The sequence below is a fragment of the Balearica regulorum genome, chromosome 8, assembly GCF_011004875.1.
Source record: "Balearica regulorum gibbericeps isolate bBalReg1 chromosome 8, bBalReg1.pri, whole genome shotgun sequence".
Taxonomy (NCBI): Eukaryota; Metazoa; Chordata; class Aves; order Gruiformes; family Gruidae; genus Balearica; species Balearica regulorum.
In genome coordinates, this window is record NC_046191.1 from 5,998,195 (window position 1) to 6,025,509 (window position 27,315).

The 27,315-nt window shown below is 37.1% G+C and overlaps 1 protein-coding gene across 3 annotated transcripts in view; it reads left to right on the plus strand.

Moving 5' to 3' along the window:
* The window catches only part of USP24 (ubiquitin specific peptidase 24), a 65,700-nt gene that overhangs the window by 4,193 nt on the left and 34,192 nt on the right, over positions 1-27,315 (plus strand). For 2 of the 3 annotated variants that reach the window (XM_075759318.1, XM_075759319.1), the window contains exons 2-22: positions 8,637-8,802; positions 9,780-9,847; positions 11,318-11,461; positions 11,937-12,059; positions 12,931-12,966; positions 13,554-13,619; positions 15,160-15,225; positions 16,181-16,255; positions 17,040-17,198; positions 18,499-18,613; positions 19,139-19,242; positions 20,444-20,551; positions 21,041-21,136; positions 21,251-21,412; positions 23,208-23,315; positions 23,962-24,111; positions 24,899-25,030; positions 25,552-25,663; positions 25,848-25,924; positions 26,828-26,968; positions 27,123-27,176. In XM_075759318.1, coding sequence (XP_075615433.1) covers positions 8,637-8,802; positions 9,780-9,847; positions 11,318-11,461; positions 11,937-12,059; positions 12,931-12,966; positions 13,554-13,619; positions 15,160-15,225; positions 16,181-16,255; positions 17,040-17,198; positions 18,499-18,613; positions 19,139-19,242; positions 20,444-20,551; positions 21,041-21,136; positions 21,251-21,412; positions 23,208-23,315; positions 23,962-24,111; positions 24,899-25,030; positions 25,552-25,663; positions 25,848-25,924; positions 26,828-26,968; positions 27,123-27,176 — 2,262 coding nt within the window. Of the gene's footprint in view, positions 1-8,636; positions 8,803-9,779; positions 9,848-11,317; positions 11,462-11,936; positions 12,060-12,930; positions 12,967-13,553; positions 13,620-15,159; positions 15,226-16,180; positions 16,256-17,039; positions 17,199-18,498; positions 18,614-19,138; positions 19,243-20,443; positions 20,552-21,040; positions 21,137-21,250; positions 21,413-22,589; positions 22,635-23,207; positions 23,316-23,961; positions 24,112-24,898; positions 25,031-25,551; positions 25,664-25,847; positions 25,925-26,827; positions 26,969-27,122; positions 27,177-27,315 lie in introns of all 3 variants that reach the window. The other variant, XM_075759320.1, reaches the window with a different exon arrangement.

A 27,315-nucleotide genomic window follows, 5' to 3' on the forward strand; every position in this document is an offset into this window, starting at 1 on the left:
ACGTTACAGCAGCAGTTTGTATAACCTCTGCTGAAACAATCTTGTTTTGTTTTTAAACAGCTTCTGAGAGTCATTACTATGACCTTTTGGGTAAATTGTGATTAACGGATTATATTACCTTCTAGCTATTCCTGTCTCCTTTAGCATGTGCTCTTTTGATTTTTTTTTTTTGGTTGAACGGGATCAAAAGCTCATATGCACCTGCTTTTACTAGATAAGATTTATAATAAAATTTGTCCAAGATTGCTTTTTGAGCTGCTGTTTGATTTCAAGAGAATGGGTTCTGTAAAAGAAACAGGCCAGCCACTGTAGTAACAGTGCCAGGAACATTCTCACTAGTCATGCTGCAGAACTGTTGTGTTCACAGCCCTCTCTCTCCTCATTATTAGAGCTCAGTACTGAAAGCAGCTCTGCCACAAATGTGCTGCATCACAGTGGGTACGTAACTTAACCTCTGTTTTAGCTTCTAATGTGTAAAATAAGGATAATGGTGTGTTTTTCATTAGGATTACCACGGACATTAGGCTTGGGAAGTTCTTTGTTCCTTGAATGGAAGGAGCTGTATTTAACGACAAAAATGGTATTTAGCCTTCAAGCAAATGAGATGGATTTCACGCTACAATTTTATAAATTTAAAATCAGTCTCCTGTCTTGTAAGTAGCGTTGAGCTTTGCAAAAGTGTGTATTTCTGACATTCTTATGTGGAAGTTTTACAGTGTGGCTTGTCTAGGAATTGGCCTCATAAAACAATTAAGCAATCAAATAAAGCTCTGTGGTGGATTCTGGCATTGAATCCCTGGCTGCTTGCCATCAGAATGTCAAGTGGCATTAGTATTTTAGCACTCTTGGTTTTTGGCATCGCTGTTTTCAAAAATGAGTGGCCCTGGTGCAGAACCTCTACTTATATTCTGGTTACGTTAAGGCTTTCTTGCACTTTGAAAGAAAATACCCTGGGTTTCATTCTTGATATAGCACAGACTAATAAAGATGCTACATGAAGTTAGGGAAAATAGGGCTAATACTGGGAGGTGCAGTTGGTTAATTTTAAGTTTAAGCTTTGTTTCAAATGATTTATAAAGCCATTATCATGTAATGTGATTGTTAGAGTAATCTTTGGATTCAGACTAGCACTTTATAATTACTGGTTCATCAGGGAAGGTGATGCCTGTGGGGTCAGTGAAGGTAGGAGACGACTCCGTATAGCCAACTTCTCAGCTGGGCAGGAAGTGTCTTTGATATAATGTTCTCTGGAGGCATTTTCTGGTCATCTTCCCAGTTTACAGTGCTATTTTGCAGCAGCTGTTTAATAAGGAAGTGAAATACTGAGGAAGAATGAGAATAAAAACAAATTAGCCAGTGTTAGAAGTTAATTCCAGCAAATCATTTGGATTGCTTTTGGATTAAGGAACAGTAGCTCTTTGTATGAGGAGAGCAAAGATGGAGAGGAAGTGCCGGTTTCTTTTGTAAGCTCTTATTTTGAAAAAAACACGTATTTGTGCTGCCATAGGAATAGTCTTTGGTATGTATGTTTCAGTTATGCTTCATCGGCCAAATTAAAATAAGTTTAAAAAAAGCTAATGTACGCAATGTTTCTTGCCACTTGATCTTCCTGCTCACTACAGCAGTTCTGACTTCTCTTGTTCTGATACCCAGCAGAGCAGTCTCGAGAGGCATTTAAAGGTTTTTGGGATTAGCTAATCTCAATTTTGTCACAATACATTATAGAACTGGAATTCAAACTCGTAGTTTTCAGCTTTGTCAGTTCTAGTTTCTATCTCTAGTTTCTCATCAGTTTGCATTCATAGAACGGAAGTATAGATGAGTGTTTAGCAGTGTTATTGAATTAATTCTCCCTTCCAGAGCCTGACCCTAGGTCACTAAAATCTTATAATAAATATTTAATCAAGTGTTTCTGCAGCGCTTCTCTATTAATGCCTGGTTTTTGGCAAAGGAAGATAGAAGCATTGACTTAAAATTAAGTACCAAAATGCTAAGCATTTGTGATTCATTGTTTTAGTGTATTAAAGCACAATGTTTATCTGATACCACACAAAGTTATTTTGAGTTATTTGGATATAAACATGAGGGTTTTTTCTTATGAAAACTCAAGGGTTGGGAGGAATAATGATAGCAACTCAGTTCTGGCTGTTTGTAGTTATCCTAATAGAGTAGGTGCAAGATAAGTGTGTTTGCCTTGGTTCCTTAGAATGACATTCTTAACAGTGCTTTCCATGACCTCTCCCTGGCCTACAACTAGTTATCAAACTTGAAAATACGTTGCCAAAAGTGACTGTAACAAATCTCAGATTTCACTAAATACTATGGAAATAGTAATATAAAAGGGTAAAGGTATTCAAAGTATTCCTCTTTTTTTTTTAAGTTCAATGAATCTTTAAAAATCACATTTGAATTAATAGAGCCTCGATTATTTTGTTTTGCTGTAACGCTGAGTATTGTATTTATCTCTGAACAACTAGGCGAATACATTGGGGAATATTGCTTAGTAACATCGCACCATCGCCCTGGAAATCAGGGAGACCAGTACAAGCGATGTTTTTAAAAATCCTAGTTAATTTCTAGCTTTGCTGAATTTATTTTTATTTTTCAAATTCATCTTGTGTTCTTATTCCCAGTCTTAGACAGTTCTTGGTTGTGAGAGATGGGGAAGAGGGAAAGTCATGGGGGTTTTGTGGTTGATTTGTTATAATCCCTTAAAACTACTGTGAAGGGTTTAGTCTAACCGTGCATTCGTGATAGCGCACTTGTACTACTTTCAGTTAAGGTCAGTGTCCAAAACTTTCTGTGGGAACATTCACTAAAGAAATCAGAATTTTCTTAGGATATCTTTATGGTGAGGCAAGAGTCCAAATTGGCAGTTAAGTGAAACCTGTAACATAGGATTTATTTTCCTTTAGTGATTGACTGGTACCATTCCTTTACATTAACATGATGAAATACTAGTATTTTTTCTTATGATAAGACTACATTTGTTTGTGTAAAGTAGTGCATAGTAAGAATTTGAACTAAAGAGCCTAATTTCTATGCAAAAAGAATAAAACATCCATATAGCTCCCCAACGAGCTTACTTTCTCTTAGCAGAACATAAATAACAAAAACCACTCCTATCTATCACTATACTCAGAACTTTTGCATACAGATATTTTCCTGTGAATGAAAATGCAAGGGCAAGATGCTGTATCTGTTTAGGACTTAAAACAGTTAAAAACTGTTACTATACTGTGCAAATAAATGCCTGTTTGGCAGTAAAACATTTAGGAAATCACAGTGGGTTTTCTTATTGCCAAATAAGAAACATAATGTGGAAATTCCATATATGACACCATTTTCTGAGGCTTACTAATATTGTCATATTCATAAAAGGATACCAGATTTGCTCTTAGCAATGTGGTTTGAATGAGTTTGATCTGATGGCAAAAACAGGCAACTGGGAAATACTTTGCAATTTTGTTCCCACATCTGCCACTTAATACAAGTTTAAAGAAGTTCTTCAAGCTCCTGGAGCACCAGTTTATAAAAAGCAAGTAAATTACAAGTATGAAAATGTAACTGTTTTTTTAAACACTCAATACCACATGCTTAGTGTGTTCAAGTGTAAGTGCAAGGTGGTAGCTTTGATTTATTTGAAAGCCTTTTAATTCTTACCCTGTGATTCAGTTCTAGGTAACAGAATATCCTCCTTTTAGGCGTTAATTAAAAGAAAAATGAATTGACATCCAGGTGTGAAAGTAAAAGCTACTTTAATCAGTAGTCTGGCAGATAGAGAGGGACTGTCAAGTCATGACTTCAGGATTCATGGCTTCTCCCACAAATTGGTGGACATAATAAATCAGAGAGCAGAGAAATGCTCTGGTTTTATGGGTATTTGATGTATTTCTCTTACATTGCCTCCACCTGAGCATCTTGCAGTACTTTGCAAACACTAGTGAATGGTGCACCAGCATGCTGTGGCAGAGGGAAGTACTGCTGTAGACACTTTATAGCTGGGGAAGCTGAAGCATTGAAAAATGGATTTCCTTATCAGTATGTAGTATATCTGTGATAAAACTGAAAGATGGACCTAGAATTTTTGGCTTTTAATTCTAGGTTTAAGCTTTTTTTTTTTCATTACTGCTTTTCAGAGCAATTAAATTTGGTCCTGTTTGTAGGTACATAGTAACAAAATACGGTTTCTTCCTTTGGTGGGGTTTTTTTGTTTGGGAGGGAGGTGGTTTGGTTTGGTTGGTTTGTTTACAGTACAGTGAAACATCAAAAAACTCTGTTTTCGTGGCTATAAAATGGTGGTGATTTTGTGAAAATCACTTATTAGAGAGGCATGAGGGTGAAAGGAAGTGCTTGGTCTGCTGGTATCTTAGAAAGTCTGCTACTGTTTCTTGTTGAAGGAAACATGACTTTGGGGTTCGGTTTCATAAGTTATACTAGATTCAGGAGCACATAATTTGACTTAGCTCTGGTGATAATAAATTCTGTTGGTAGCCTTCTATCAAAATCAAATTAGCAAGTTTAAATTATAATTTGACTGTAATTTCATTACTAAGACTGCCAATTAGCATCAAAACCTTTTCTTAAACTCCTTGTTATTTTATGTAAAGTGACCAGTGTGTTAAACATCAGTGGCTTTAGTTAAACAGTGTTTGATGAGTTAATTAGTTGAATACTGCAGGCATACATTTGTGAAGCTTTGAACTGTGACCTTTTGGCAATTAAAGTTAATTTATATTTCACTTTTTGCATAAGGGCTAATCTTTGTTCTATGTTAATCTTCCATGGAAGATTTTATACTACAGACTTACGCAATGCTTTATTGATCAGATATTTAACAATTTTTGTTTATTCAGCCTTGCAAACAACTCTGGGAGGTGCCAGGTCCCCAGAGTGAAAATCTTGAATCATGTTGAGGATATTTCTCTTGGGACCCTGTGTGTGTACATTTGGACATAACTGCATTTTCACACCTTGAAAATAAGCCAAAAGAGTCAAGTAATGCTGTTAGAATGGGGGGAACTTCAGGGCTTTTGTGTAATAAGAGCTATATCAGAAGGCACGGAAAATGCTGTTAAAGGTTTAAAGTTTTAAAGGTTAAAGCAAATATGTTTTGGTCTTAAGATTTCGGCTGCAGAATGGAGAATAGTCGCAGGATGTGTGATGTGCACCATGATTTCCTATCTCAGAAAACAGGTGATTCTTGCAGACTTTTAAACAGTTTATCTTTTGTTGACCCATTGGCTGTCAGGAATAGTTTCTTTCCTTTTTACTATTCTGTTGATGGCGAATGTCCCTACAAATCCTTAACATGTTAGATACCAGTTCAGTATTAAGTCTGTTCAGCCAGAATTGCACAGTCCTGGTTTAGAACATCATCAACTGGCAGACACCATTCTTAAGTCTTCTATTTGAGAGAAGGGAGGGAGTTTATATATATATATATATATATGTAAGTATGCAATTACCCAAAAGTGACACAGAAAACCAATTTTTGGGAGGCTGGCATGGCCTTCTGTACTATTTATTTTCATGTATAGCATACTCTTTCTTTAAAAGCTTTTATTTCACCTGTGGGCCCATGTCAGTAGAGTTTGCAGTGACAATTCCTAGCTGCTTAGTTACAAAGCGTTAATTGTGGGTACCTGTTCAGAGCTGTGATGCGTTGGGTTGTGAATGTCAACAGAGCAAGATCTGCAGCCTGTGTGGCTGGTTGTGCAAGAGCTGAGCTGACATTGCACCTTACTAGCTGCCATTAATAAATCCCTCGATTTAAAGAGCAGTACACAAATCGATTTAGAAGTTGGATGGTGAACAGTTTACTTGTACAAAAGGACAGTAATTATGAAAGAGCAGCAAATGTCTTTAAAGGGACTGTTACTCATACTAGATATGTTGTAAGAAGCGGGACTCAGTCTGCAGTAATATAAACTGAACAGAGCAGTAATCTCAAAAAATGCAGGGTACTCAATTTATTAATGGTTTGAAGTGGAATTTGAGTTTTAAACTGCCTAGGCATTTGAGACTGTTGGAGGTTTCACAGTAGCTATGAAGCTCTTTGTATGTGATATGTTCTTAAATTAATAAATAATTAAACTTGATACTTTCTGGGCAGGGTTTTAGTAGCAGAACACCGACAAGCAAGAAAACTTGTCTCTAATTAGTGGAATGTGCCAAAGATGTTGGCACATGCTTCAATGCAAATAGTTCCCTTTGTTATTAGGACAGTATTCCTAGTACCACACCCGTTGTTATTTCTTGGGGGGGGGGACACCCAACCAGAACCAAAAAAACCCCAAAACATCTTTTAACTACATTGTTTGTGGACTCAGTACAGCAACAGGCCAGACGTATCCTTGGCACAATTTATGAAAATACCCTTATTTGTGGGAGCTGAGTGTGCAGTGAAGAACGCGTTATTTCATTCTTTCCTTATGAATTTCCGTATTATGGACACAGGCAATGACTTGTGTGGAAAGAGTTAATAAAGAGCAACATTGCTTAGATGCAGATGGGAAAGGAGGACAACAGGTGGAATTTTTCAGCAACAGTTGAAGGCCTGTACTGCTGTTAGGCTACACCTCTTCAGGTAGTGTTAGCAATGGATGTTTTTATTTAACGTGCGGGGTTTCCTCCGGGGAATGGAGCAACTGGTGCTCAGTTACTGTAATCACTTGTTGAAATGTTGCTTTCCTTTGCTACAAGCCTAGGCTCAACTGAAACATGGGGCCTAGCAATTGGGTATTTATATTCTGTTCTACTCAGCTTACCTTTATTAGACTAATTATTGTATCCTGAACTGTTGCTGTAAGGGCTTTCTTTGTAACTGCACATTTATTTTCTACAGGAAATGGCTTTGTGTTCTGGATGGGTGTCCTTTACAAAAGCCATAAACTTAACTGTTGTTTGTTTAATAAGTACAACAGGGCATTTCCTAGAAAACTTTTGCTTTTAAACGCTTTCAATGTCTTTTCATTTAGACCTTCAAACATCTCTTCTCCAAAACTCGAAGTATTTAAACAGGGCATGATTTGCTAGATGTGAATTACATTAGACTTCCATGCACAGTACTGGGTCAGACAACTACAGTTTCAACTACTGTCTGTTAAAGTACAACTTCCCATAATGACAAACTTAAAACTAAATGTTTAGTAGAAGGTTGGGGGAAGGTGGCACCTTCCCAAACACTGACATGTTGGGGTTTTTCTGAGTGCTATTTTGTGTTCTGTTCCTATAAACTTTATTCCTGCTCTCCAGAACCTGTTAGTAAGTCCAACCACTGTGTGCTATCGTCATCTGCACCAGTGAACTTTAAAGGGTAAGCTCTATACAATTGCTGTTTCCTTGGCTTAATATTTTTGAATCATTGTGAAAGTGAACATGACACATTTACTTTTTGATAAACAGGTCTAATCCTGCAAATAGCATGTGCAGAGAGAGAGCTGGAAGCACACTTGTCTGCATACATTGACTTCTTTCTTTGCATACCATGTCTTCCTGAGTTCAGCTCTTTCTTGGTTTATTCCTTTCTGTTTGTTCCGTTCTTTTTCCTGACACTGTTTTTTAAACTCTGGAACATGTTTCCTGCTTGTCCTTCCTCCCTGCATGTCCCTGGCCTCTCCCTCAGGGGATCTTGTTACCATCACTGCACTTGTGTTTTCCTCTGTCTCTGACAGTCGCTCCTGGTTGCTGCCAGGCCTGATCCAGACATTCTGTCCTTTCTCCTGCCTGAGTTGTCTGCTCCTGTGATGAAGGCAGGGAAAGTTAGTCCATGTGAACTCTCGGCACATTGGGTAGCTAGCATCTATGTGAAGTTAAAAAATAAACAGAAGAAAATAAATGGATAACTTGTCTGCTCTCTCATTTGGCGCTGCTGAGGCTGTTACCTCATATGGCACTTAGCAAAGAACATGGGGCTAATTCTGTGTTCTGCCTGTACGCAGAAATAGCTGCTGTTTAGTGGTGCTAGCGAGGAAACCTGTAAAGTTTAGCTGCAGGCATCTGCTTGCTTTTCCCCTGTTTGCCTTCCAGAACGTTTTCCAGTAGCTCATTTTGACTTCAGGAGAAGGGCAATTGTTTCTTTGTTGGACAACTATATTTGAGATGTAAATTTTTCGGTAGATAATTAGCTAGTAAAAAAAAAAATCCTGATGTACTGGATTAGTGCCTTGTGTTTCTTAATGTGATGGGGTGAGAGCATGATGAAATTGACCTCCCTGAGAATATACTATTGCATATTCTACAGTTGTTGTTGAACAGAGGATTAATATGCAGATCTGTGAAGATCAAGGTTTGTACTCTACAGTCTCACAGGGACTGGAAGTACTTATCACTTGGCTCTAGCTAGGATCTGATAGACTAAGGAACGAGATTTGCCACTTAAATAGGCAATTAGTTAGCAATTAGTTTTGTAAACATAGTAGTTATCACCTAGACGAAATACATAAAGGTATATAATCCCTTCAATTCAAATTGAAATATTAAGTTCTACTTTGAAAAACACGAGCAGCCTCAGGGTTGTTGCGAATTCCACGTGCTTGTTACAAGCACAGCCACTTTTTCTGAAGCTGCTAAAGTCTTTCAAGTGCCTAGGAGAGAGAGAAAATGTTTCACCTGAACTTCCGTTTTATTCACAGAAAAATGATGAAAATGGGAATTGCTCTGGTGAAGGTATTGAGTTTCCAACAACTAACTTGTATGAACTGGAGAGCAGAGTTTTGACAGATCACTGGTCCATACCCTATAAGCGGGAAGAGTCTCTAGGCAAGTGCCTAATTGCGTCCACCTACTTAGCAAGACTGGGTAAGTTCTCTTTCTACACGTATAAAGATTATCTGTTCAAAGGATTTCATAGACAGCATGGTGGGCAGTTATGTTTTGCGTATTAGCTTGCTGTTGTTTACTTAGCACCCTGCAGAATGATCACATCGCTGTGAAAGTGGTTAACAGTGAACTGTTCTACCCAATGCGGTAAAAAGGATGTTGGTCTTTTTTTTTCTCTAATTTGTTTACTTAAGCTTTTTTAAAAATTGGAGCACATGTTTCTTTATGTTCTAATGATTGTGGGAATTACTGTTTTTCAGAGCTGAATTACTGACTCTTTTTTTCATTGTGCTGGTTATTTTCTGTTCATGAAAACAAGCTGTCATCTAAATCTATGCTGTACCATGCTTGTATAACTTGTTGTTTTTCCCTAGTGAAATGCTTATACTGCATTAGACCTCAATTTGACTCTTCTGTATTCAGTATTTTGGCTGGGGTTAAGAGTGTTATGGAGGCATCATCCCCAACAACTGATATATAACGAGAGCGCAAGATAGTTTTTCCATCATGCCTGATGACAGGCTAAAAGGAAGCTATAATCCACTGGAAGAATGGAAGTTGTGAGGTGGTTCTGGTTTGCTTCTTTATTTCCAACCTGTGTTAAAAGGGTGTGCTTAGATTTGGTTTTGGGTGGAGGCTGTGAAGCATCAGAAGTGATCTGAAGTTAGTGTAAGTTAAACTTTGAAGGGAGAAATACTTATGGTGCTAATAATGCTTGAAGAAGTTGTAAAAGGTGGAACATTGGGAAACTTCTTATTTCTAAAAGGCAAGTTCTCTTGACTCACAATTTTTTTTGTGGCTGCAAAAGCATGCTAGTTATGAATGAACAGTAGCACATTTATTACTGCTGGGTTTGGTTGGTGTTCCGAAAAACTTGCAACTAGCTCCGTGAGGTAATCTTAAAAAGTTTTGGGTTTTTTAAAATACTTTTAAAAAGCACTCTTCTTTCTGTAAAGGTCTTTCTGATTCTGATGAAAATTGCAAGAGATTTATGGACAGATGCATGCCCGAAGCATTTAAAAAGGTGAGTAGGTACAGTAGACCAATGTTTCTTTATGTTGTTCATGGTGGAAATCGTGTCTTGTAATCCGGACTTCAGAAACTATGGTAACTAATGAGTATGTTCTTAGATTAAAACCACAGTCAGGTTCTTTTCCTACATTAAAATCATACATAGACTTAGATTAAAATCATACAAAGTCCCAGTTCTGCAACTTTGGCCAATTCTGGCACATAGCTTTTCTTGTTTTTGTTTTTTTTCCTTTCTTTTTTTTTTTCCTCTCTTAACTGAAGAGCTCTGTAGTCATTACACAGTCTTTAGCTGTTAATGGCAAGTTCAGAATCAGATTTCCTTTAACTCTATTCTTTCTGCTCCTTCTTTTGGAGATTTGCTAAATTCTTTCTTACCTCTTTGCATGATCTGTTTAGAATTTGTCTTTCTCCTCAGTGCTTAATGCCTAATGTGCCCCTCTGGCTGTTCTTCTCTGGGTTATTGTGAATTTTCTCTATGCAGCTCCCCAAACCAATTTACTTCCCACTGTTCTATCTATTTTGGATACTGCCTAAATTTCTTGCCCAGTTTTTAGACCATATGTATAAAAACATGTATACACTTCTTAAAAAGTTACTCATTCCTAATCTTAAAATACTGAATATATAAGTATATTTAGGAAGATAAAAATTTAAGGGGAAAATTATTTTTCTATTTGGCTATTAGAGTAATAACTTTATGTATAGTACTTTTAAATCACTTGGTATTTTTGTATATTAAATAAACAATGTAGATTGCTCCTCCAGAAGGATAATCTGTAGAAATATGTTCAGAATGTCCTGAATTACAATTTGCTGAAATATTTGCATCAAACTCTCGTTTCTTAAAATGGTACAAAAATTGTATTTAAAGTATTAAACTTTTTAACTGCTTGTGTTCAGACACAGCTAGCAGAAAATTGCAGATGGAAACTTAATGTCCTTTATGAACAACCACATTAGACCAGATTTAAAGAACATGTTTCAGTAGGTGAGAAAGCAGCATTAAATACCTCTCTCTTCATGGTTAAATGTTCTTTGTTTTCCAATAGAAACCAGCTCAAAAAGTGTGAATTGGTAAATGGTTATTACAGCTGAATCAGTGCAGCTTTGTGGCACGCCTACTTGAAGATTTGATGGTTGTGTCTTCAATCTGCAAACAAGTTATTTGCATATTAGTTGTTCTTTGTAAAGGTTACAGTCTTTACTAGTGCATGCAAATGGAAAACAGTTTGCTACATTTGATTTTCTGTCATAAACTGTGATTTAAGGTGTTCTTCATCGAAACTACAAATTTAATTAGCTCTTAAGCCATTAGTGCAGAAAGAGCATCTGAAAAACACACTAGACTCTGCTTAGTATACTCTAAGGAAACATTTGCTCCGAGAACACTCTCAGGGGTTGATAAATTTCTCCTATTTTGTGATTGTGTTCAAACTTCAAAAAACGTTTTTTTTTTTTTAAGCTGTTGACATCCAGTGCTGTTCACAAGTGGGGAACTGAAATCCATGAAGGAATATACAACATGCTTATGCTGCTAGTGGACCTGGTTGCAGAAAGAGTAAAACAAGATCCTATTCCTGTGGGCCTGCTCGGTGTACTTACAATGGTATTTGACTCTTTTTTGCAATTTCTACTATTTGGGTATTTGTTATTTCATATTTATGCTGCTGGGTTTTTAACTATATTGAAGCTGTAGTATATTGTGTTACAATCTGCAGCCATTGCTTGCTGCAGATTAAAAAAAAAAACTCAAATCAAATCTCTCAAAAAAAAGAAAATCTTATCTGCTTACACTTCAGTGTTTATTTTTTAAAATTAGTACTTTGAGTTATCTCCCCCTTTATACGGATATCTGGCTCACATGGGTATTGGATATTGCCTATACAGAATGGAAGGTTCAGAATGCTTTCTGCTGTAGGAACTGAGAGGCAGGAGCAGGGGTCTTCTGTTAAACTTTTTTTTTGCTAGATCTTTAACTTTCAACCAGGAGAATGCTCAACTGACAAAGTCAGATATTATCAAGATAAGTTTTGAGACTGGCATAAGCCATGCTGTTCATGGCCATGGACTTTTCTTTCAAGGCATTTAACCCTGACAATGAGTATCACTTCAAGAATCGAATGAAGGTGTGCCAGAGAAACTGGGCAGAAGTCTTCGGGGAGGGGAACATGCATGCTGTCTCGCCCATATCCACTTTTCAGAAGGTGAGCATGGCCATGCCCTAAAACCTATTCTTAGGGTAGATGTGTTTGTTTCAGAAAAGATTTGTTTGATTAGTAGGTATTTATAACACAAGCAAGCTTAAATGTGTCACCAAGAATTACAGCAAATAGATCATCAGTATATGTTTGTCTGTAGAAATGAATTTTTCCTCTCAGATTGTCCCAGTTCTCTATTAGAGGCTGGATTTAGAAATTGGTGTACTTTCATGTCTAAAGTATCACTAACAGTCAGACAGGTAGATCTGTTGTATCTAAGGACTGACATCTGTCTGCCTGTTGAGTGTGAAATGACCAGGATGACTCAAAGCAGAGAATTCATGCTTTTCTGAATTCAAGGATAGGATATCTTCAAGTCAGACACACTGGCAAGGAGGCAGTTTTTGAGGTTTGCACTGTCTTGTCACGGTTGTTCCAGATGGGTGGGTCTGAAGAAGGAGCCTCGGTGGTGTTGATCTCTCCTTCAGGAAAAGAGTTTGTGGCTGTAGAAAGAAAATTCTGCATCTGCTGCTTTGGGAAAGGTTCTTTAGTAATGTTCCATGCTGCTAATGTGCTATAAATACAGTTGCTTGTGAGTCAGCAGCTACAATGTGTACTGTTGCCACAGCACATGGTCAGTGATGTCAAGCGGAGTCCAAAAAAGGATGATGCTAATGAGAACCTCCCAGAGCTCCAGCTACGTGCTTAGTAAAGGGGTTGTTACAAACACATTGCTGTTTTCTTTGAAATCATGGAGCATGCATTTGGGATGTGGATTAACGGGCTGAATGTATCTGTCCAGATCTCTGTTTCAGAAGAAAAATGTTTAGCATTGATTGTTTCAGGTACTAATTTGTTAATATTTTAATTGTTCAAGGAACCTCACGGGTGGCTGGTGGATCTAGTGAACAGGGTAGGTAGATGTAAACCAAGCAGAACTGTTATTTGTCCCTTGAATTCATTTGGCTTCAAAGATAATTTCTTCTTCACCCCTCCCCCCCAACTTGTTTTTCCACTCTTTACTTTTGTGATACCCACACAAAAAAAAAGTTTAAGATTTTAATCCTGCCTATGTGTAGGGAAGAGGCCTTGCTAAATAAGTCTTGTTGAGTTGCTGCCTTCTGCCTTGAGCACCTTTACCCTAACGTGGTAGCTGTGGCTAGAGGACGTCGAGAGCTCAGCTTAGCCTGCTGTTTCCCAGTCAAACGTGCTAGGCCAGTCAGCTGTTGCTATATGTAGTATGGCTTTCTTCCCTATATCCACTTTTACCTAAGACAGAGTTTCTAGCTCCATGTTTAAACTGGTACCAGGTATAATTGCATTCCCCAGTGTGCCCCTGAATTCCCATGGAAACATAAAGCTTATGTTGAATGTGATATTCCATAGTAAAGGATTCTTGTTGGTATCCCAGGAACTCTCAATGTGGTATTTTCTATAATAGCTTATATAAAAGAGAAAATACTGTAGTTCACTAACATAACACTGATTATTTTGTTTCAGTTTGCAGAGTTGGGTGGATTTTCAGCAATTCAGTCCAAACTCAATTCAGAGGATATTGAACTTGGGGTAGGTTCATCTTCTATCATAAGACTTCTTCTTTTCCACTGCACATTTCCTGTACAACCAGTACTGTCCCTTTTGGCAGTGCTCTTACCTTTGTTTCGGTACCAGAGCAATATTCCCACAGAGCCCTGGAGAAGTGCTGTCAGACTGGAGGTCAAATGAGGTTGTACATAAAAATCTGTGACTTAAGACATCACAGAAAAGAGGAAGGGCTAGTGTACCTTTCTGGCTAACATTCAGCCTTCTAGTTACACATCAGTCAGTCTAGTTTCAATGTAAATTCACAAATATGTCCCTCATCTTCTGTTTACTTCAGCTGTAGCTGCGTTTAGCTGCAAGTGAATTGATTTCTGTCATTTATTATAGAAATCATTGTTTAAGGGGGAAAAAAAAATCCTTAGGAAGACAGACACTGTCTAATCCTAAGCAACTTTTCAAGATCTGTGTCTGAAAACTGGCTGGTTCAACAGTTCTAAACCATTTTTGGTGACAAAATCTAATTTGTTTAGTTTTAGCTTCCTAACCTATATTCAGGAGACTTCATGATATTTCAAGTGTTGAAGAACAAGGAGCCTAAGGGAAAACCGTGTCGTTTAGAGACTTGTCCCTCAGTATAAAATCAGTCTGCTTTCAGTCAGATGCCATTTGGAGAGAATTCAACTTCTTTTCTTGGGGTACTGATATTTGCTACCTTTTATAAAGAGATAGGTTCATATATGAGCATGACAGAAGAATAAGGAAACTCGATTTAAATCCTGATACTGCAATAGAAACTTTGACTTTGTTTAATGACTAATAACTGCTTGTTTAGGAAGGGAGTCTGGTTCAGCGTCGCTTAATTTAGGCCTTTGATTGCAGTGGTGTACACTCAATTTCATAATTCTTGATCCAGTGTGAGAAGAAACCAATTTTGATACTATATATTGGCAAACAACTGTCTTTATACATTTAATTTCTTCTTGATAGATATCACTTGAAAATCATATAATAGTTTGAGTATATAATCCCAAATATAATTTGGGTAGTACAAGTATACAGTTTGAGTATAAAGTAAATAAGAATAAAATCATGTGTTGCAGAGATCTTGCCATGTATATGACACTTTTGAAAAAAGCTTTCTCGCACTTAATTCTTTGGGGAAGAAATTTGCCATATGGCTTTTAACCTTCAGTCTTGCATTCACACTTCTCATTTCTGTAGAGAGCAACCAAAATGTGATGTGTCCCTTTCCGTCTGTTCACTTCTGTGACTGAAACAGGATTAGACAGAGAAATCTGAACAGAATGATGAGAGGACCAAGATTGGTGAAAACTGGGAAGCTGTTTTTTATTTCAGGCAAAAATATATAACACATACTGTATGCCAGAGTAAATCTGTTTTCTGAACCACGTGTTGTTGTAAAGGAGTTGCACACTAAAATCTATTGTAGCAAATGACTGGACATTATCATATGAAATAAATAATATTTATTTTAAGGTATAGATCACTAGCTCCAAAAAGATCTCTCGTATCTGCACCTAAATACTTGCTGTATTTCTTTCAGGCAATCTCTGCATTAGTTCAGCCATTTGGAGTTTGTGCAGAATATCTTAACTCTTCTGTAGTACAGGTAAAATGCCTTTGTTCTGAGTTCTTTTCAGCAAATAGTAAAGCCTTGAAATGTGATTGTAGTAGTTTGCTCAAATATAGATGGAGCTCTCTGTGTCAAAGTAGATCTTGAGCAGTATGGTATCAGAAAGACAGCTACATGAGACACTGTTCTTTTTGTTGTAGGAATTTGAAAAAACAGAGGACTGAAAATTAGTTTACAACTGTGTTGGTGTGAAACTGGTGACTAATTCAAAAAGCCTTCAAAACTCACTTTGCATGAAGCACAAGAATCATTTTGAGCATCCTGAGGGTGATGGATAGAGAGCTCAGACAACGTTCAGATTCATTTTCTTAACACAGTGATCTATACTCAGTTATCTACATCTGCAACAATGAGAAGCTTTGCCACTGCTGTTAGCAAGCTTCATCAATGTAAAGCATGTGGGAAAAGAGTCTAGCTTGATGGATGGATTTTGTTTTTAATTTAACTTTCTGGGTGAGGTCAAGCACGTGGATATGAGAGTCTACACTGGGAAAAAAATTGTGGTACAGGAAACAAAAATCACCATGATATATCTGTACGTACAGATATACCCCAGACTTCACACCTACACTCACTAACAAAACCAGTTGATTTAATAAGTGACTGAAAGTCTTTATTTTAAGAGGAGGTAGTTTAGAAGCCACTGGGAGTCAGAGTCATGTGCATCTAATAACTGATGCATTTTGAAAGATCCATTTCATTTTGGTTTAAACAAAATTATGGTGGTCTCAAATGGCTTCTTATGTTAATTGCTTCTTTTTCCGGACGTACCTAGCAGGACAGTTTTATGTGTGTTGCAGGTGTTGCTTTATGTCTAAGATAATTGTGAGCTTTCAGCTACATATTTCACTTTACAGCCAGATCTTCTGAGTAATGTAATTGATTTCAGGAAACATAAAATGATTGTCATGCCTTTTCTCACATTCTTTAGCCCATGCTGGATCCAATCATTCATAAAATGATTAAATATGTACAGAATGTAGAAGAAAAGGACTTGAAAGACAAGGTAATGTTTTATATATTAAATATTTAGGAAGAACTTCCTGTGTGTCTTGAAAATGCTGACAACGTATACTAGTAACAATAGCTTTATTTTCACTGGCAAAAATACAGCCTGTTCTGAATTCTGACTGAATGACATGGAACAAAATACATTTACCCAATTCCATTCAATACCCTTTTCAGTAGATATCTGATGTCATGACCCTTCTAAAATATTTTGCTGCTGTTGCTATCAAATATGGTTTTGTTTGTCCCCTTTTGAAGTGTACAGAATGTTCACTTCTGTAACTGACTTGAAGATGCTAACTATCTTGCAGCCTGTTAAACTCTTACAACTTGTCCACGTATGACTGTTGCATTAGCTGTTAGCTTCTGAGAATTTGGTAACTGGTGATAAAATGTCCATGTAACTTGTGACTACTTTCTGTATTACCCTGAATTTGGCATTCAGTTCTGTTAAATTTTGGAGTGTTGACTTTTTACTTAGACTTAAATTGTTAATGGTAAACTCTAAAGTATGCATAGGTTGTGTAACTACAGAGAGGCAATTTAGCATACCAAATCTGTAGCAGGAGAGTCCATTTTAACCGAAGGTTTTTCTGTCTTAGAATTTCTGGTGTTCAGGTAACAGTGCTTTCAGATGTACATAGTACTTCATAGATTAAACAGTCTATATTGGGTCAGTAAACCTACTCTTGGTGAATCATTGAAGTCTGAAAAAGAATAGTAAAAATAGCAATGCTTCTATTTGTGCCTTTTTTTTTTTTTTTTTTTTTTTTTAAAAACAGAGGCTAGTCAGTATTCCTGAGCTCTTGTCTGGTATCAAACTGCTGTGTATGCGCTTCCAACCTGATTTGGTAACTGCGGTAGATGACTTACGGCTGGACATTCTGTTGCGCATGTTAAAATCTCCTCACTTCAGTGCAAAAATGAATTCCCTCAAAGAAGTAGGTTTGCTTTTTGTGTGTGTATATGTGCTGTGTGTAGGTGGGATGGGTTGTTACTAAGTCATTGAAACCACAACCTTAAAGAGGTGGTGCAATATTTCCTGACAAATTATGTTGCCCTAGCAAAAGCTTAGTTTGTAATAAACAGCAAAACAAGTTAATATGACAAGAGTTGTTTGTAGTATTAGTAGCCACCACAATGACCGTGGCCGCCCAATTAGAAAACAACTAGACATAGTTTGAAATTTTCTAAGAACTGCAATTTTAGATTGATTTATAAGCAGTGGTCTATGCTATTCATTGATTATTCACTCTGAGATGACCCTGATAATTCAGAGCATCCTATGGGATATCTCTTTTTCTCCCCTCCTCTCATTGAGAAAAAAGGGGGGGGGAAAATTAATGGGACTTAATCCTAGATTGATGTCTCAGTCCCGTTAGGTCATTACACTATGTAATTGTATATTTATTTTTTTATTATGGTTGTACATGGATGCTGTAGTAGCACCTAGGAACTGAGTTTATCAACCAGGGCTCTTTGTGCTAGAATCCTATATCTAAGTAGAAGAAGAAAACAGTTTAAGTATGGAGTTGTTCATTCATCTCTTCCTTCCAGAACTTGTAGAATTTAAGTGTCCTAAAAAAGGCATTTTTTTTAGTATGCAGACATTGTAAGGTGTTTTAGAGTCCTCTTCTGTGCTTTTTGCTTCTTTATTTATGGGGAAATTGAGATGTTAAACCTCATTGCTGTTTGGTTCTTAGTCATAAATGTCATGTATCCTTGGTGAAGTTACAAAAGTGTGGCTTTTGAAGGCTTTAGCACAAATGTACTTTTTCTCCCTAGAGTGAGGAGCCTGTATCGGTTCTGTATTGGATAAAAAATAGGACACTGATTTGAGTGTAACAAGCAGAAGCCTGAGATAACCTACTTCTGGTATATCCGTAGGAATATACCTGGCAGCACAGGCCAGCTTTTCTGAGTCACACTGGGACTAAGAATCTACTGCATCAGAGACTGATGACAAGGAGGTGTTTCTGGTTAGGAATTTGCCTTTAAACAGCTTATTAAAAAACCAAAACAAAGCCCTGCAAAACAAACAAACATAAAACCAAACTACCAAAACAAACACCAAAAAAAACCCCAAAACCAACCGGCAACAACAAAAAAGAAAAAACAAGCACCTTCTGTGCTCAAAATATTTCAGGATTCACACTTAAGCTTCGCAGTAAGCCTTTGGAATAGATTTTATAGCATGCATGTAGGAATCATTGTTAGAATCTCACATTTTGCAATTTCTAGGTAACGAAATTAATAGAAGACAGCACTGTATCCAAGTCAGTGAAGAATGCAATAGATACAGACAGATTACTAAATTGGCTAGTAGAAAATTCTGTCCTGTCAATTGCTCTTGAAGGTAAGCACTTTCACAAAGACTTTTGGCATGTGTTTTGAATGTCTTAAAAGTTTTGTCTGTCCCTCTGATTACATTTTAATGGAACACTATTAACAAAGGAGTTCAAGGGTTTGGGTCATCTTCAAAATAAAGGAAAACCCTGCAAATTCTGCTACTCTCATCTAGTCCTCTACTTGACATCTGTGCAGATGTCTTCTGTTGTACCTCGGGTTTTTACTCTCAGTTTTTCTTTGTATACTGTTAGCCCCTAGAAAAGAGAGACAAGAGGTTTGGAGTTTTTTTCTGAAGTAGTAAGGCCCTATAGGAGTGAACTGCTATCAGATGTATGAAGTAAAACAAAATAAAAATGGAAGGAGCCTTTTCTTTTTCTTTGAACAAATAGATTTGTCTGTAACAGTAAATAAAGAATTTTCAAATGAAGATAACTTTGTTCTTCTCCCTTTCAAAAGTACTTATTCTTACGCATTTAATGTGTCTAATACTATTTTAAATATAATAATTTAGTTGCCTTTCTTTTTTTCGTAGGTAATATAGACCAAGCGCAATACTGTGATCGTATAAAGGGAATTATTGAACTGTTGGGCAGTAAATTATCTTTAGATGAGCTCACTAAAATTTGGAGAATTCAGGTAAGCAACCAAGACTAGCCAGGTACTTTTAGAATGTCTTACAAAAGCAGACATTCCAGTGGTGGGATTTCTTGGTTTATAATATAGTCATCTCTTTATTGCATAGTGGAGGTGTTGAAATTTTAACAGTATAATTAATGCAAAGGCTTTCTTCTACTTCTTCCTTTACCATTTAAAATGGCAAATTTATTTTTTTTCCTGGCAATTTCTTGTAACACAGCTGTTAACTCTTATGATGAAGTTCAGTTCTTTGCAACAAGTGTGAAGGGGCTGCAAAAATATTTGATTTGGAATAAGAGGTTGTTAGCCTGAAATAGATGATAGAGTGTTTGTCTAGACCAAAGACCATGTCTAAGGATATTAATTTTCATGACTGGAGGTATAAATTTGACTGTAGCTCACAGCGTGACTTTAAAGGGAGTGGGCTCAAACTGTATGAATTCCCATTTAACTTTCTGTACATATAATTGACAAGTCATCTTTTCACATTCACTTTATGTATATTCAACTTATTGCTGTGTAGGAAAGGTGGTTTGACTGCTTAATGCAAATGACATGAAAATTTTGACCAGAAACATAATCTTCCACTGCAGGAAATGGTTTTCTCCTCAGTCCAAATGTTGAATCGAAGTTTTAGACTAAACTCACTGGATGCTGTCAGATCCGCAGTATGTGCGGGCATGGTAGCAAGTCTTGCATGCTTAGCAGAGCTGAAGTATAATTCTAGCTCATTGACTTTTACTCTTTAATAAAATGCAATACTTCCTTGCTGCTTCTGGCTGTTGTTACCATGGTGCTCCCATCAGTGTGGGAGGAGATTTTGCATTGCTCACTTTTGAGTAAAGCCTTAAAGTGTGTCAGGGATGGAGCACCCCACACGTGAACTTAACCAAGCAATAAAAATGGTGATGTTTGTGTTGCTGGCACCATGCCTTCCAGTGGTATGTGCCATTGCAGCATCTTGAAGCTGCTGCAATAATGGTAGATTAACTTGTTCTTTCCTGCTTTAGAATTACTTCCAAAGACCTCTCTGCCAGTGAAATGAGGAGGGACAGTTATTCTTACCTTGTGTTTCTAACATGTCAAAAGCTGTTATTCTTTCTCATTAGTATGAATAGTAGGATAATACTTACATGAAGATTTTTCTCTGTCTCATTTGGGATAAAAACCTACCTTCATGTGTTTTCCTTCCTCTTTTTAGTCAGGACAATCCTCCACTGTGATTGAAAACATACATACCATTATTGCTGCAGCTGCTGTGAAGTTTAGCTCTGATCAGCTCAATCATTTATTTGTCCTAATCCAAAAGGTAAGTTTTCACATGAATTTACATTCCATAGGAAGACAATTGATGAGAGATACTTGTGCATCCAGCCTACCAAAGGGCAAATGCCTTGAATACGTTTATATGTTCTATATGAAAATGTAAATATAAAATTTGCTATAAAATAAAACTTTTAATGCTGATTTTTTTTTTGTTAACCCAAAAGCTTGATCTCCTATTGGTACCGCTAATTGACTTAGATTACATTATATAGGCAGTGCTATGGTACTTAGTGAGATTTTTATTATGATATTTAATCCCTTCTAGTTTATATTTGAAAAAAGAGTTGGGCAAATTAGTACTGTAACTCCTAGTAACAAAAATAAGGAAATAGGCATGGTGGAAACATACTTGTTTGTATTTTGATTTTCCTGCAGTAAAACAATTGTAAATTGTATTTTTGCATACACTTGAGACTTGACAGACTGACAGTACTTGCTGCTGTAATAGTGAACATGCTTCTTTGCCACACAGAGCTGGGAGACAGAGAGTGATAGAGTGCGACAGAAGCTGTTGAGCCTGATAGGGCGCATTGGTCGAGAAGCACGGGTGGAGACAACCACTGGAAAGGCATGTGAATGTGAAATAAAATCTTTCTTTTTTTTCTTTTTTCATTTATTAAACGTAGCGTTACTAGTCTCTGTACTTCCTAGGTCCTGACTAATCTTGCACTGCCTCCTCTAGGTTCTGGAGGTACTTTGGGAGCTGGCTCATCTTCCAACATTACCATGTAGTCTTATTCAGCAGGCCTTGGAGGAACATCTGACAATCCTCAGTGATGCCTATGCAGTGAAAGAGGCAATCAAAAGAAGCTACATCATCAAATGCATAGAGGATATTAAGAGGGTTGGTTTATTATTTTATCTTTTCTGAAATGAAATGTTATCTAGCCTTGATGTTGCCCTTTCAAGATGCACAAATTGTGTGTCCCATCTGTAAGTTCTTACCTTGGGGAGTCCGTGAGAGGGGTAGGCTTTTTGTGAGCCAGTTTGTTGACCATGAGACTCATAGAAGTCTCTTGCCTTTGTTTTAAGCAAATTTTCAGCACAAGAAGTGATCAGTTTATGGGAAACTACCAGGATGGGCCCAAGGTTAGAATTTGCAAATGGAACCACTATAAAGGTATGTCAGTATTTTAACTGTCCCTTTCATGTTAAAGCCTAGATTAGTTTTGAGATAAGCATGTGTTCTGGCATGGCCATTAAGTCTCAAAATGCAAATTGATATTTAAATCATAGTAGTTTTGTATTTTAATAAAATACTTAAACTCTTTTAATCTAACATAAAGAAGGCATTCCCACAGCTGTCTGTGCTGTTTCCTGGCAGCAGCAGAGATGTGCATGGCTTAAAAGACTGCATATGCCCTACCCTGCTCTGTTCACGTAGCAGGCAGTTTTCCTTGAGGTCTGCAGGAATACTCCTGTCATCTTTTTTTCAGTTTGAAGTATACCTGTAAATAAAGAAAAAGGCTAGTACTTCTTTCACGGTAAATTAAGTTTTGTCTGTGTCGCAGCATCTGTAGAGGGTTTTAGTTGTTTAGGAGGCATAGTGTGTTGCTTCTTGATACTGATCACACCTTTTTGTGTGTGTGTTTATGAATACGAATTTCAAACTTTGAGTTCTGAATCTCTGTAAAACTAGCAGTCTTTTCTTTTGGATCTTCTCTTGTCCTTTCCTATTCCTGCATTCTTTTTAATTACATTCTGGCAAGGGCCTTAACAGAGGTGCTGCAGTGGGGAACACTAAAGGAAAGCTGATTGGGGTAACCATACAGAAGATGTTTAAAAATACATAATTTTCTTATTTCCCTTCATTAGGGGAAATGAAGACATAAACTGGGAGGGAATGTAATATTGAGGCAGTGTTCTCAAGTACATGAGGGAGTCGTCAGTAGAGAGCTCTCTGTTACGGGCAGGTTACTTTAACCTCTGTGTAGGTGGTATTGGTTGTTGTCAGTATTTAAACCAGACATCACTTCCGAACAAGCAACCTCAGTGCTGGTTTGTGTGGTCAAACTTTACAGAAAATGAAGCCTCCCAGAAAAGTGATGAGCAGTTCTAACAAGGAGGTAGGAGGGTTATTCTTTGTAGGATCTCTTTCAAAATGCAGCTTAAGTATCCTTCGCTTCCTATCAGAGGGCTCCTTGCAGCACCAATCAGAAATTTCTTTTCGTCTCTTAACCCTCAGTAGTATTTCAGGTTCTTTCTTCTATTATTCTTGCTTTAGCAATAAGTAATGTCATTTGACTGGATTTGCCCTTTTATGCCCTAACAGGCCTGCTTCATCTCCCATAATTGAGGAAGGTGGTGGTGATTATCTCTCCCTGGTGCAACTGAGTTCTTTTTGTCTACTTAATTTGCATGTTCTCTAGCAAGGAGGTGGTACTTTGGGCTTAATAATCAGGAGAGCACAATGGCCTGTGTGTGTGTCAAAGGGCTTCTTGTAGAAGGTGAAGAAAGGCACCTTGAGTGTGTTTGGAAAGGGACCAGGAATGAGTAACTGAAGCCTCAGAGCTAGTAGCTGTTGTTTTCAAACAGCATCATTAATAGAAATGGTTAGGCTTCTAGGAGTCTAAGAAGAAAGTTAATCTGTTGTTGAGCATGTACACATGTGTAATTGTTTTTACCTTTCCTGCTACTAGTCATCCCAGCACAATAATCCTCAATTTGTGTGGGTGGTGCCAGCATTACGTCAGCTCCATGAAATCACACGTTCGTTTATTAAGCAGACTTACCAAAAGCAAGACAAGGTAAGGATACATGCTGAGATGACTTTTGAAGCCCTTGCTATGTCTGTGCGGCTCTGCTTCTGTAGAACATGGAAGTTTGAATTTAGAAGTGAGAGGGGAAACAAACTAAAAAAACACTTTGACAAGTACAGTTTAGTGATGTATCATAAACAAACTGTTCAAGTAGAGATGCTGTGTTGTGTGCCGTATGTTTGTGTGTGTGTATACGTGTATAAATCTGCTGTGTCAGGAGTAATTTATTCTCAGCTTTTTGTAGAATAATTAACAGGCAAGCAATTCTTAAGAAAGGAACAATGGCTAATGTTTAGACCAGCTGCTTTGTAATTGAATTGACGTTGATTCTTGGAAAACAGACTAAAATACCAGCAAGTCACATGTGTTATACAGTGGTTGAGTGGAGGTATGGGACTTTGTTTGCAATCTGTCACACGTGTATTCCAACACATACTGAAAACACGAAGGTCGGGGCTTTGGATGCTTGGAAGGGATGCATCTGGTGAGGAGCGAACATTACTCCTTCTGATAAGAGAGACGTGTCTGTAGAAGAGCAGACTGCCGTGTGCACATGCCTATTTATGTATTTTCTTAAAAACCTCTTAATGGTTTGTGGTTTTGTGTTTTGTTTTGTTTTATTTTTTTTGCCAAGAGCATTATTCAAGATTTAAAGAAGAACTTTGAAATAGTGAAGTTGGTGACAGGAAGCTTAATATCATGCCACCGTTTGGCTGCATCTGTCGCAGGTCCAGGAGGGCTTGTTGGAGCAACGTTAGTGGATGGCCGATATACTTACCGGGAGGTACTGAACCCTGAATTTCTTATACCTTAGGTTTTTGGAAACATGATGTAGTGTATCACTGACCAAATTGTATAAGATCAGGAGATGTTTTATTTTTGGAATTCACCAGTATGTATGTTCTCTGGTGAATAATTATGCTAGTTTTTATTCATAGTTCTGACAGTTGTCTATTAGGGCTTGTTGTGGCCTTGTTGTTACATTATAGAGCAAGGGTGGGCAAACGTCACAATCTACAAGTTTCTTAGCAAAGTCTTTAACTGGTCGAGAGCTGGATCTCCCCACCCCAGGACCTCCTGTCTCCGAGCTTGTGCATCTTCCAGCTTCTCCACGAACTTCAGTTCAACGACCCTCATAGAGACTATACCTTTGAATTTGATGTGAAGCTCTCAAAACCTGAAATAAGTTGGTTGGTTAGGACATGAAAGGCACATGCACAGATAGCTTGTAACGGTTTGTTGCTAAGGTTTTGATAATAATATTTTTCCATACTAGTTGTGACTTAGTAACTAGTGTTAAATAATATCAATATTGGGAAAGTAATAACAAATCCAAGGGGACTTAAGTGTTCCCTTTTAGAAAGGTATTAAAAAAGAAGTAATGTTAAAAATTGTGTAAAATATAAATAAATCTCGCTGCAGAAACAATTTCTTTTCCAGATTTTGCAAAGTGTACCATTATTTGACAACTAAGTTTGCAAAAAATAAAAAGAATGCTCGGAGTTCTTGTTTCAGAAAGAAAAGTCTTAAGCTTGATTTATTTTTTTGTTTGTTTGTTTCCTCTTTCTCAGTATTTGGAGGCACATCTAAAATTTTTGGCATTTTTTCTGCAAGAAGCCACCCTTTATTTGGGCTGGAATCGTGCCAGGGAGATCTGGGAATGCCTTGTAACTGGCCAGGATGTTTGTGAGTTAGATCGAGAGGTAAGAAAAACTTGAAAAGTTGGTGTCTGCAGTTGCAGAGTGAATCTTAATGCATCGTCAATAGCATGTGTATTTGAGACATGTGAAACATAAATAGCAAATGCAAACTAATGCATTTATATGCTCTGTGTAAGCTAATGGAGCCACTGTTACATGTTCAATTATGACTAGGATGCTCTTATAACATTAAATTTGACTGAGGGAGGGACATTGGCCGGGAGATGACTTGCAGGTTTATTGATGCTGGTGTGAAAAGGGGAACATGCAAGTTTTTGGGGTCATAAGAGACATTCAGCATTATTTGGGTGAAAGATGATGCTGAAGACATAGTACCCTAATGTTACAATACGCCTGTATAATGTGTGAGGTTACTAGATGATTAGATTTTTGAACTTCTTGCTGTAGATAAAACTTCTGTAAGATGAGTTACTGTAGTATCTGACATAGTTTGCCAATGCTGTATAAAATGAAAATATTTGCCATGACAATGGGGTAAAAATACACCTGCCTTTCATTCCCAGATGTGCTTTGAGTGGTTTACAAAAGGACAGCATGATCTAGAGAGTGATGTACAGCAGCAGCTCTTCAAGGAGAAAATTCTTAAACTGGAGTCATATGAAATTACTATGAATGGTAAGAAAATGGCTTTGGTCAACAGATTTGTTTTTGAAATACATACCTGGAATTTGCTTCCTAAGCCTTCAAATTAAATATCCAAACAGGGATCTTTTTCTATCATTTTAAATTGTAATAGTCCATAAGAGGGGTAGGCTTAGCCTGACCTGAATAAAAAGCTTCCAACTTTTTTCACTTTCAGGTTTTAGTTTATTTAAGACTTTCTTTGAAAATGTGAACCTGTGTGACCATCGACTAAAGAGGCAGGGAACTCAGTTGGTGAGTGTTCTGGCACGTTTGTTCTTGTATACTACCGGTGGGATCTTGGGGATGGGAGGAGGTGAGACAAGGATTCTTTAGCAGCTGTTTGACACGGTCGTGTTTGTGGTAATATGCAGATTGTCATTCTAGCATTAACATTGTTAAATTCTGAAGCTAAAGGTCCAGGATTACAACAGTTAAAATTCAGCAATTGGTAGCTGGAAGCTAGTATGTAGCTTCTAAGACTTTGCAGGAGGAATAAGTGGACTACTACTTTAATAATCATAAATTCTAGTGTGCATTTTTTTGCTTCTCCCTAGCAGGGAAATTTTCCTTTCTTTTTTCTTTTTTTGTTTAATTATTTACATGAGATTTAGGCTTATCATATTCAAATTCTAACCTACAGTAGCATACAAACTCTATGATTCTTCAGTGTTTTTGTTAAATTAGTTGTTATATGCTAAGTAGTTTTCTATAGGCATTTTAGATCTTTATCACTGAGAGTTAACTTCAAATGCATAGTTTTTTGCCAAGTACCACAGTAGTTTTTGTGATAGTTTATTATGTGGTTGGTTACCATGTTGACCTTTGTGAAACAAATTCCATTCCCAATTAAATTTCCCCGTGCTTTTTCCCCAACTAAAGTTTTTAATTTTTTCAGTTGGCTTGAGAGTGTTCTTTGGCACTTGTTTATCCACCTGTAAACAAATATTTTTTTTCCTAGTATAATTATACAAATCTGCAGCTATTGACTTCGCTTTGCACTGTGCCAAAGCTTGGCAGTGTGTTGGAAAAGAAAATTTTTAAGATTTAGTCAAAAGATGCTTTTCCAGCAGATGGAAGACTGTTTCATTCCTGTGGTTCAACTCAGTATTGTGTTAGAAATCCAGTCATGTTTTACTGTTGTTCTTTCTTGCGTAGAGTGTAGAAAAACTGGAATTAATAGGAATGGATTTCATTTGGAAGATTGCAATGGAGTCACCAGATGAAGAAATTGCCAATGAAGCTATTCAATTGATAATAAATTACAGCTATATTAATCTAACTCCTAGATTGAAGAAGGTAGGCATATATTTGTACATGAAAGTGCTTTGACATTCATAGAGCCTTGATACTCTGTGTGTTAAAATGTGTAATTTGTCAGGTTCTGTCAGTTTATAAGTAATTCCCATGATTTTGGTTTAAGTTCTAATTCATTTGTACACTTTATCTTTAGGATTCAGTATCACTGCACAAGAAATTCATTGCTGATTGCTACACACGATTAGAGGTAAAGGACAAATTTTGTACCTACATCCTTTTCAGTTTTGTATCTTAGAATTAGATTGACAATGATAATTTTATTTAAAGAAGACAATTCTTTCCACAAATATTTCTTGTCCTCTTAGCCCTCCAGGACATACTAATTG